Below are 12,030 nucleotides of genomic sequence, written 5' to 3'. Positions count from 1 at the left end.
CCACCTGTGACTATTTATGAGTGAAATAGAGTTTATTTCAGAAATCCTCATTTTGGATCAAGAAGCCAAGCCCAATTTATTTAATATATGAAGAGAGAGAAAGAAAGAGAGAGGGGGTGGCCAGGTGGTGCAGTGGATAGAGCACCGGCCCTGGAGTCAGGAGTACCTGAGTTCAAATCTGACCTCAGACACTTGAGAGAGAGACAGAGGAAAGAGAGAGAATATCAATTACTCATTAGCATTTAGATTTAAAATATAAACGGGACTTGTGAAATTGGTTTTTCTTGCTAATAGAGGAATTAACTTTAATTTATTTGATATTTACTTCAACATCTTCACCTTCACAAAATCTCTCAGATTTCAAGTTCCTACTATTTGACATGAGTAGTAAACAAGATTTCGATTTAAAAATTTGAATTTATTTTTAGTTTAGTTTTTGTTTGCTATCTTGTCAAAAATTTATAGATTATTCGGTTACTCTTCAAGTTGTGTAGTTCATAGTAAATATTTGCTTTAATCTATGATTTTCCTGTTCTGTAATTGAACACCTGTACACACTGCCTTTCTAAATTAGTGCCACAGTGATCAGACTGAGGGCTTTTGAGTTTGAAGAATTTGAAAATGAAAAAGCACCTCTATCAGTTTGTTCTACCTATTTATTACTGCATTTGTGCATTTGTGAGAAAAATGGCCAGCTACCCTGTGCCCTTGGGAGGGAAGAGCAAACCCATGCACAAGACTTCTGTTTCCATAGGAAATTTATTAAAGATATTCTTTACAACTGACTAGAGAGGATAGTTTGGGGTGTCACAGGCTTCTATATCTGTTTCCAAATACCAGAGGTATGGCAATTCCCATAGATTACTTTTCATCTTTCCTTATTTATGTAATGAAAAGCCTGTCTCTGGCATGTTAGAGAGTTTCCCTCTTTTGGAGGGGAGTTCCAGGATGGTAATAGGTAAAACAAGATTTTTTTTTTTAATCTATTACTTCTGATTCCAGAACTGTACTTTGGGATCTTTTAATTCATTAACTGGTTGAGAGGAGTAAGAGTATTCAGGTGAAATATTCCCTGACATAACTCGAGATTAGCTAAAAAAAGGGGATCATGTACTCTTATCCTGTAGTACTAGGTTTTATGGAGATATTAGGGTCCAGATGGAAACTTATCTATGAAGATATTACTGGACAAAATGAGAGAGAGACAGAGACAGAGACACCTTGTTTTTCTGACTGGTTTAGAGGATGAATGCAAAAAAAGAAAACAAAACCCAAAAGCCAAATCCAAAACAGACAGTAAATACTTAAGATGTACACTAATTACCTGGCCAGGAATGTAGCTAGGTTGAAGAATCTATGACCTCACAAGAAGTACTTAATTTTTTTTTTTCCCTTTTGTATTCAACATTAACTCACAGTATGGGAGAGGGAATTATTCCTATAATAAGGATCATAGAAAAGGGTTAAATGCTTTATTGACTAATACAGCGTGGTCTCAAAGTCACCCTATGGTGTTAGACTATTGGACCATCCTGTGTATCTCTGTACAAATGTTTTTATGCATTTATGTTCTATCCCAAGCATTCTTAATTCATTTCTCAAACTTAAGAAGGATACCACTTGAATTTGTAAATTTCTGTGAAATTTTTCCTTCTTCACAAAATGAGAAACTGCTGAGTCTATCCTTGGCAAGTCTTTATCATGAAAAAGATTGGAGAATTTAATTTCTTCAGGCTGTCACAGTCTAATCCCTTCCCACTAGAAACTGAACTGAGAAGTTTAGGGAGAAGTATGAAATCTTGATAGGAAAAGAAATGAAGAATTGCTACAATAGAATATGGATTTTCTAGTTTAGTTTTCTGTAAAATTGAATTATGTATGTTTTACATCATCTTTCTATGGTCCCCATTTAAAAATGTAAGCTATGTTTATCTGGCAAGATATTAGCTTTCCTTGGTACCTTATCATCCCATGTCTATATTGTCATCATGAAAGATGTTGTGGGCAAATGTCAATTCTTTCAGATACCTGGTATTTAGGCCTTTCTGTTTTAGTTTAATTCACTTACATAAAGGTTATTCTGAGTATTCATTTATTTGTATATAGAGAAGGAATTTTTGAATTTTGTTTTTCTTTTGAATTCTAATGCTTGGGAAAATTAAATTAATACTTGGTACCAGGAGAGCTAATATTGTACTCTGGGGTCTGATCCCAAGGTTTTCTCTTATGTAATCACCTTCTGTCTGGGATTCCTTTGTTTTTCCAAACTTCTTCAGAAACTTCTCTATGCAACCTTGCTGATTAGACCTCTCTTCTTGTGACATTAAAGGTGGGAAGCAAATCAGACACATTGGAGTGAGACTCTATCCCTCCCTATAAAGCACCCATTCATCCTTCATGCCAAAGTTGCCAGTCTTGACACCCAAGTTCTCCTATGGATTCTGGCTCATTTCTTTATGCTCTTGGCTACTCAAAATAAACCTCTTGTTGAGAAGCTTATTAAATACTAGTTTACTGGTTATATCACCAGTCTAATTCTATTTGACAGCTTGGTGACCTTAAGGAGAGAGTGCCATTCTGGGCTTAGGAAAACCCAAGTTAAGATGTGACCTTAGATATGGGTTAGCTGTGTGAGCCTGGAAAAGTCACTTCACCCTGTTTTCCTCAGTTCCTCCTCATTAAAATGAACTGGAGAAATAAAATGGCAAACCATTCCAGAATTGATGACAAAAAAAAAAAACCCTAAATGGGGTCTTTGAAGAGTAGGATATAACTGAATAACTTACTTTAATTGTCCAAGCATTCTCTAAACCAAAATTTCTCATGATTTTTGTGAATAAATAGTTAAAACTCTCCACATAGAAGGAGGATAAAAAAGGATTTTTAAAAGATTTTTTCCCTTTCAACGTAATTGTAGGTTAATAGTTGAAGCCAAGACTACTGAAGGATCCAGTCCTGTACAAATATCTTTGAATTATTCCACAGCCTAACACAGTACTTAAATTCTGGGTGTTTGATTGATTGGAAGTGTTTCTGTTTTAATTGAAACTCATTTGAATTGGGCTTGTGCACCAAATAAAATTCTCTAATATGGTAGGAGTGCACCGTGCACCAAATAAAATTCTCTAATATGGTAGGAAGCTTCTACTCTTTGACCACAGTGTTTTTTCAATACATTAGTATGATTTGGAGCAGAAGTTCTTCACCTGATATCTGTGTACTTAAAACAATAGATATGAAAAATTATTTAAATATATAATTGGTTTCCTTTGTATTTATATGTATTTTATGTAAGTATAAGGATTATTCTGAGTAGGGGTCTTGCTTTACTTTACTGTCAGAGGAATTCATGATCCACATAAAAAAAAATGAAGAACATCAGATTTTAGAATATTGCAATAAGGACATGATTTTTTAAGGACTTTCCTTGGAGAAAAGGACATAAAATTTTTATTGAGTCATGTTTGAATTGTCCATAGTTATACATAGGTTCAAAACATTCTTGAAAGGGACCTCAGAGATTATTCCCCCTTTTCACCCCATATTTTTATTGATCTACAGAGACTTAAAGAAGTTAAATCACTTGCCTGAGATTATATAGGTAAGAAGTAAAATCTAGATCCAGTAGAGTTCTTTGTAAATGTTAAAATTTTAGTTATCTTTTTCATTTTTGATACATCATATTAAGTACTATGTTTTGAGTGATATTTTTAGATATAGGAAATAATTCTACAATGTTTTAGGACTTCAGTCTTTCACTACAAAATTATTAGGGTACTGGCATAATAAGATTATGAATCTTTTGATTTAAGAAATGCATTTGGGTACCATAGCAACCACTTGTGTATATGTGTTTAAAAATACACCACCACACCACTACCACTACAAGCTTATATATTCTTAAGAAAACCATAATTATTACCTTTTCAACTGTGTGTCTGTTTAGAGTGAGTTTGAGTACCTTGTATGTTAATGATTGTTGGGGAAGGGGGAAAAGGAAAGTATATGCTTTGCTGTTCAGGACCTATATTTTCATTTTATGGGATTTCTTTTTCTAAGCTTAATGTTACTTTTCTTTAATTTTAGGTGTATGGTTTTTCCATTCACATATATGTTATTTTAAACATAGGATTCCTATAGGAAACTACATTGACTTTAAGACAAGATCTTAGAATTTTGGTATTAGCATTAAGTTGAGAATGATTTGATTTCTAGGAAGTAGGATGGCTGTATGTTGAGTTTCAGAGATTAGTATTTAGCTAGTATCAGAATTTTTATTTAACTTGACATTTGAAGATCCACAGCCTTCTTTTGGGGCATGTGAAATAAATGAAACTGATTTTTGTTTCTTTTAAAGACTTTCAGTTGAATTCTCATCTCTCAACACTGGCAAATATTCACAAGATTTATCACACCCTTAATAAGCTGGTAAGTAAATATATTAAAAACAAAAATAATTTTATGCAAAAGCTTTGGGGGGATTATGAAAGTTAATTAAGATAAATTTAAATGTTCATGGAAATGTTGAATTATAAAACTTGATATGTGACTTATTTATAATAGTAAAACTATTTCTTGCAGAATTTAACAGAAGACGTTGGGCAAGACGATCACCAGACAGGTATATATAAAAAATAAATTTTGGGGTCAAGACTTGTGATTTCATTGGTGGAACTTTCTCTGCCAATGAAGATCAGCACATTCTGCAGATTGTACTCTGGGAATTGTCTGGGCCAACCCCCCCCCCCCCCCCCCAAGAAGTTCCATGACTTGCCCAAAGTCACATGACCAAAATGTATCAGAGGAAGGACTTGAACCCAGGTCTTCCTGACTATGACACTGACTTCTTTATTCACTTATCCACTACACCATGCTGTGTATAATCATACATTTCAATATTTAAGTTTCCTTCTGGAAAATTCTAATAAAAGTGTGAGAAAAGCATACATATTTTATATTATGTGTCTAGGGGGTAAACACTATTTTCAAGCTTTTGATATTTTCATGTCTCAGTAACTGAAGAGAATTTTTAGTATATTACTGATGCTTACCAACAGGAAGTCTATTCTGTTGACCTAGTTCATGATTAAGGAAGTGCTACTTAGCAGTATCAATGTTAATTTATTCAGTAGAAATGGATATTCTCTTGGTGGGGTTAAAGATAAATTTCCTTTATTAAAATATTTTGTGAACATTCTATTTATGTAAAGCTAATTTAAAATTAAGTTTTTTTATTCAACAGATATTTGCTTTTTATTTTAATTTACATTTTTATTTATTTACACAGTACTAAAATAGATTTGTAAGAGTAAACATAATCCCCTCCCCCCAAAATAAAAACAACTCAACAAGAAATAAAGTAAAAGAAAGAAAAATAATGTGTTTCAGTCTGTGTTTAGATACCATCAGCTCTGTCTCTAGGGTGGATCACATTCTTTAACCATAAGTCCATCAGAGAGGTTATTTCCATATTTTTCCACAGTTGCTGTTGCTGATTGTAATTCCCTCCATCCATTCCTCCCCGCCACCATTTATTATATTTTCTCTCTCCTTTTATGCTGTCCCTCTTCAAAAGCATGCTGTGGGGCAGCCAAGTGGCACAGTGACAGAACACTGATCCTGGGGCCAGGAGGCCCTAAGCCCACATCCCACCCCATAGACCTAGTAACCACCCAGTCCTGTGGTCCCGGACAGGCCACCCAATCCCACTACCTTGCAAAAAGTAAAATAGAAAATGTGTTATATCTGACTATCTGCTCCCATGATCTACCCTCTCCTCTATCATTTACATTCCCCTCTCGCCTCACCCTGTCCCCTTTCTCTTTTCCCTCTATATTTCTGTACCTTATTAAGCATGTGTGTTGTTTCTTCTCTGAGCCATTTCCAATGAGAATGAAGGCTCCCTCACTCTCCCTTACCTTCCTCTCTTCCACACTATTGTAAAAGCTTTTACTTGACTCTTTTACATGAAATATCTTAGTCTGTTCTACCTCTCCTTTCCCTTTCTCCCAGTACATTTCCTTTTCACCCATTGACTCTGTTTTTACAATATATTATACCTTCAAATTCAACTCCCTCCCATGCCTTGTCTGTCTCTGTCTCTGTCTGTCTGTCTGTCTGTCTCTCTCTCTCTCTCTCTCCCTCTCTCTCTCTCTCCACACACACACACACACACACACACACACACACACACACGTATGTGTGTGTGTATATATATGTATGCTCCTTCTAATTCCTCTAATAAATGAGAAGGTTCATATGAGTATTATCAGTATCATCTTCCCATATAGGAATACATGTTGTTCATCATCATTAAATCCCTCATAATTTATCCTTCTTGTCTACCCTTTCTGTGCTTCACCTGAGTCCTGTACTTGAAAATCAAACTTTCTGTTTATCTCTGGCCATTTCAACAGGAACATTTTAAATTCCCCTGTTTCATGGAATGTCCGTTTTTTCCCCCTGGAAGAGGACATTCAGTTTTTCTGGGTAGTTGATTTTTTTTTTTTTTTGCAAGGCAGATGGGGTTAAGTGGCTTGCCCAAGGCGGGGCAGTTGATTCTTGTTGCATTCCAAGCTCTTTTGCCTTCTGGAATAATATATTCCAAGTCCTATGAACCCTTAATGTACATTCTGCTAAGTCCTGTGCGATCCTGACTGCAGCACCACAATTATTTGGATTATTTCATTCTAGCTGCTTGAATATTTTCTCTTTGACTTGATAATTCTGGAACTTGGCTGTAAATCCTGGTGGTTATTTTTCTTTTGGGATCTCTTTCCAGAGGAGATTGGTGGATTTTCTCAATTTCTGTTTTTGCCCTCTGCTTCTAGAATATCAAGATAGTAGAAATTCTTTAAAAATGAAGTCAAAGCTCTTTTCCTGATCCTGACTTTCAGGTAGCCCAATAATTCTTGAATTGTCTCTTCTGGATCTGTTTTCCAGTAAATTGTTTTTTTCAAGGAGATATTTCATGTTTTCTTCTAGTTTTCATTCTTTTGGTATTATTTTATTATATCTTGATTCCTTGCAAAGTCATCAGCTTCCTTTAGCCCTATTCTGCATTTGAAGGACTTGTTTTCTTCAGAGAGCTTTCTTACCTCCTTTTCCATCTGGCCAATTCTGCTATTTAAGTATTTTTTTCCTCATTAACTTTTTGAACTGGTTTTTCCATATGGACTAAATTGGTTTTTAACATGTTGTTTCCTTCAGCTTTTTTTGGCTCTCCTTGACTAAGCTGCTGACTTGGTTTTCATGTTTTTCCTGCATCTATCTCATTTTTCTTCCAAGTTTTTCCCTCTATCTCCCTTACTTGATTTTTTTTTTAGGTTTTTGCATGGCAAATGGGGTTAAGTGCCTTACCCAAGGCCACACAGCTAGGTAATTATTAAGTGTGAGGCTGGATTTGAAATCAGGTACTCCTGACTCTAGGGCTGGTGCTCTATCCATTGCACCACCTAGCCACCCCAGTCTTACTTGATTTTCAAAATCTATTTTGGGCTCTGCCACAGCTTGAGCCCAATTCTTATTTTTCTTGGAGACTTTGGATACAGAAGCTTGGACTTTATTATCTTCTGAGTGCATGTTTTGATCCTCCCCAGGACCAAAGTAATTGTCTATGGTCAGGTTCCTTTCTTTCTATTTACTCATTTCTGTGGCCTGTGCCCCAGTTTTGGGGGTTCTTCCCAAGTTTTTGAGTATTATTGGGATACCTCTGCAAGGGCTTAAATTCCTTCAAGGTCTTATGAGAGGCTCTGACTGGTCTCCTGGCCTGTGTTTTGGTCTGTGGATGACCACAAAGCACACCCCTCTGCTCTGGAGCTGTGAGGAGGGCCACTGCTCTGTGGAAGTATGGGCACCCAATACTGAGTATGAGTCTGAATATGGTCTGAATATGGACAAAGCACCAAAGTCCTGACCCAGGGATAGAGGAGAGACCTCGACAGTCTCCCACCACCCCTTTACATTCCATGGGTTGAGGGAGCAATTGCCAGGCGGCTCCCTGCTGGGCAGTTCTGTGGGTCCACTTCTGTTTCCTGGGATATGGGCTATGCTGAGATCCACGCTGGGGGCTCTGCATTCACTCTGGCAGAGGTTTCCCTGCTGATCTTCCAAGTTGTGCTTGGTGTTCCCTGGGTTGGCAGGTCAGGAAACTGCTTCTGCTATCACAAGCCAGCTCTCTCAGGAACCCAGGTGCCCCACGGGCTGTGCAGGGTGATCTTGGCTGCACTGCCACACCCTCCAACCATGAGGAACAGAGCCTTCCCATGGTCTTCCATGTTACCTTGGGCTAGAGAATTGCCTCACTGGATCTTTTTTTGTGGGTTCTGTCTCTTGAAAATTTAGAGTCATAATTTTAACGTTTTTGAAATTTTTTGGAAGAGAACTCCTGGGAAATGCTTTCCTCATGCTGCCATCTTGGCTCCACCCCCCCCCCCCAGTTTATTTTTTAAAGACTACATTTAAATAGTTATAATGATTTAAATGATCATTTCCCTTATTTAAATATTTCAGTTAGTTGGAATGGACAAGATAAAGAATTTTAGATTATTTATATAGATATTTCATCAGACTGCCTTCTGTGGGAAGTGGGGGAAGGGAAGCGAGATGGGGAAAATTGTAAAATTCAAAAAACAATAAAAAACAATAAAAATAGAATATTAATTTCAAAATCTGTAGAATCCTCCATTAAAAAAATGAAACTGGGGGTGGCTAGGTGGCACAGTGGATAGAGTATTGGCCCTGGAGTCAGGAATACCTGAGTTCAAATCTGGCCTCAGACATTTAATAATTACCTAGCTGTGTGGCCTTGGGCAAGCCACTTAACCCCATTTGCCTTGCAAAAACCTAAAAAAAAAAAATAAAAAAACAAAACTGATCATAATATTCCCCAAATGACGGTTTTATTTGAAGATTTTCCTTGAATAATTTGCGTCATGTTTGGATTTTACCTGACCACTTTTCAGCTGTAATTTGTTCTTGAAGTAATGGAATAAAATAATTTTCTCTTAAATTTCTTAGTAGTAAAGTTGTAATATTCTCACATACTTTTTGCTTAGCAATGCAAAAAAGATAATGTGGTGACCAGAGGTAGTAACTACTGTTTGGAATATTATGTTTATTTTTATGGCTCCTTAACTGTGTTTTTTCTTTTTTACAAGGCAAGTGATTAACGATAAAAATATTTAAAATTTTTATTTTAGTCCTCCATTCTTCAGTATATTTTAAAATCATGCTTGGTTGTTACTGTTTTTTGTTAAGATTGTAAAACCATTGAGATTTTACCAGTAGATCATAAAGTCTATAGACAGAGAGGTAATCTATCTTTTTGAATGTTGTTAGTAAAATGTATAACAACCAGAGAATCTTTTTAAGTTTATTTACTATTCTGAGTATCAGGTAAAATTTTAAAAAGGAAAATGTTTGATCATAGTACAAAGACAGTTGCACCAAGGTCATTGCTAAATATTGCAGCTAGGATTTGTAACAAGACTAACAGCTACACTTCCAGTTATGTGTTGAAAGTAAATCAGTCCAGATTTTTTTTTTAATCTGAAGAAAGGCATCTGCAAAGACCTAGACAGATTCCAGTTTCTTGACAGTTACTGAACACTTACATTAGCTTGGTTCTTTTCTTCCAATTTATCTGGCAATTCATTTATTTATTTTATTTATTTAGCTAGTTTATTTATTTATCCTTTTATATTTAGATGCCAGTTTTATAATTAGTATCAATACAGTCTTTTTGGATGAACATTCTAATCAAAGGGTGGCAGTTTTCTTAAAACAACAAACTCTTTGCTTCCTTTTTCTCTTGTGGATGGTAGTAATAATAGTTCACTTTATGGTGATTTGTCATTTACAAAGTATTTTTTTCACAACAGCTTTTGTGACAAAGTTTCAAGCCAGGAGCCACTGGTACATATAGAGCACTTTATTTTAGGTGATCCCTTTTGGGAGCAAAAAGAGAAGAGTCAAATGGATTTTCATTTTAAGGTCATCTAAAAAGCATCACCCTTGGTCACTTGTTCCTTATCTCTGAGGTCATAGAAGCCAGATGTGATGGTAGGACAGTAACCTGTTGCTTCAAAAGGGTGGAGAGGTGGGGAGCCAGGATTACATTGAATTGGATTTTGATGGTGTTGACAGTGGCAACTAAGAGAACCATTTGGTTGAAAAAGAGACATACCTATGGGTTAGGAAGATAATCTAATTGACCCTCAGCACCTGGGAAAACAATGAGAATTCAAATAAGAGGTAAAGTAAGCAGGAGATTCAGGCTTCAGGGAAAACAAGTATAGTTATATTTGGTTTTTAAAAGGCTCCATAGAATTTTGGATCTAAGCAGACTCAGTCTGAGTTCTTTAGAACTCCTTTCATCCACAACCATCAATACTGTGGCTGGTTGATTAGACCCTGAATGAATATCCTGTCTTTTTTGCTATTGCCTTTGCCAGCACCTTTCTTTTTGGTCTAGCTGCATCACCAACTTCATCATTGGAATATCTGACTTCTATGACCCCAGAGGTGATTCATTTCAGTGGAGATCTGTTATAGCTTGGTCACATTTATTTGTTGAGATTTTTTTGTTGAGTTTGTTTTTTGAAGAAACTTCTGAGGAGAACCCCTCTTCCAGAAATATTAATTCATGAAGGAAGAAATCTGGAATGGTAGATACTGCACTTTTTCTGCATCATAAGACTTAATTCCATGACACTCCATTCTCTAATTGTTTTATTAAGATTAGGACAGCTTATCTTTTAGTCTATGTCCTCAGTCTATCTTGGATTCAAGACAACCTTGAATGCCTATATACCCACATTGATATGCTTAAAGATACACCCAGTATGATAGAATGGGATACTTAGAGATGCTTTGGAAAAGGGTGCCTCCTGAGGTGAAATCCTCTGAGGCACCCTCTTTTATCATACTCTTTGGCATCCTTTAATCATTATTTTTCTTAGAAGAGATTCTTGTCCCATCCTTTTCTGATCACCACCACTGCTCTTGGCTTTTATTCCTGTGATGTTTCCAGCAAGTTGTTGGTTTCTGCTCTTTTTTTTTAATTTTTAAAAAAGATTTTATTTATTTTGAGTTTTACAATTTTCCCCCTAATCTTACTTCCCTCCCCCCACCCCCCACAGAAGGCAATTTGCCAGTCTTTACATTGTCTCCATGGTATACATTGATCCAAATTGAATGTGATGAGAGAAATCACATCCTTAAGGAAGAAACATAAAGTAAAAGAGATAACAAGATCAGACAATAAGACAATATATTTTTTTTCTAAATTAAAGATAATAGTCTTTGGTCTTTGTTCAAACTCCATGGTTCTTTCTCTGGATACAGATGGTATTCGCCATTGCATACAGCCCCAAATTGACCCTGATTGTTATTGGAATGAGCAAGTGCATCAAGGATGATCATCACCCCCATGTTGCTGTTAGGGTGTACAATGTTTTTCTGGTTCTCTTCATCTCAGCATCAGTTCATGCAAATCCTCCAGGCTTCCCTGAATTCCCATCCCTCCTGGTTTCTATTAGAACAGTAGTGTTCCATGACATATGTATACCACAGTTTGTTAAGCCATTCCCCAATTGAATTTACTTGATTTCCAATTCTTTGACACCACAAACAAGGTTGCTATGAATATTTTTGTACAAGTGATGTTTTTACCCTTTTCAATCATCTCTTCAGGGCATAGACCCAGTAGTGGTATTTCTGGGTCAAAGGGTCTGCACATTTTTGTTTCTCTTTGGGCATAGTTCCAGATTGCTCTTCAGAAAGGTTGGATGAGTTTACAACTCCACCAACAATGTATTAGTGTCCCAGATTTCCCAAAACCTTTCCAACAATGATCATTGTCCTTTCTGGTCATTTTGGTCAGTTTGAGAGATGTGAGGTGGTACCTCAGAGAATATCATATTTGAAAAATTTTAATTTTTTAAGGCAATGGGGTTAAATGACTTGCCTAAGGTCACACAGCTAGGTGATAATTAAGTGTATGAGGCCATATTTGAACTCAGGTCCTCC

The 12,030-nt window shown here is 36.2% G+C and overlaps 1 protein-coding gene across 7 annotated transcripts in view; it reads left to right on the top strand.

Moving 5' to 3' along the window:
* The window catches only part of DCUN1D4 (defective in cullin neddylation 1 domain containing 4), a 103,802-nt gene that overhangs the window by 24,673 nt on the left and 67,099 nt on the right, over positions 1–12,030 (top strand). For 5 of the 7 annotated variants that reach the window (XM_074229466.1, XM_074229472.1, XM_074229465.1 and 2 more), the window contains exons 2-3: positions 4,358–4,428; positions 4,582–4,621. The exons of 1 other annotated variant lie outside the window; for it this stretch is intronic. In XM_074229466.1, the coding sequence (XP_074085567.1) occupies positions 4,358–4,428; positions 4,582–4,621 (111 nt within the window). Of the gene's footprint in view, positions 1–4,357; positions 4,429–4,581; positions 4,622–9,287; positions 10,255–12,030 lie in introns of those variants that run through there. One more of the 7 variants, XM_074229468.1, reaches the window with a different exon arrangement.

The sequence above is a fragment of the Macrotis lagotis genome, chromosome 3 (genome assembly GCF_037893015.1).
Source record: "Macrotis lagotis isolate mMagLag1 chromosome 3, bilby.v1.9.chrom.fasta, whole genome shotgun sequence".
Lineage (NCBI taxonomy): Eukaryota > Metazoa > Chordata > Mammalia > Peramelemorphia > Peramelidae > Macrotis > Macrotis lagotis.
The sequence above is the reverse complement of the archived record's forward strand: the minus strand, read 5'-3'. Positions and strand labels throughout refer to the sequence as shown.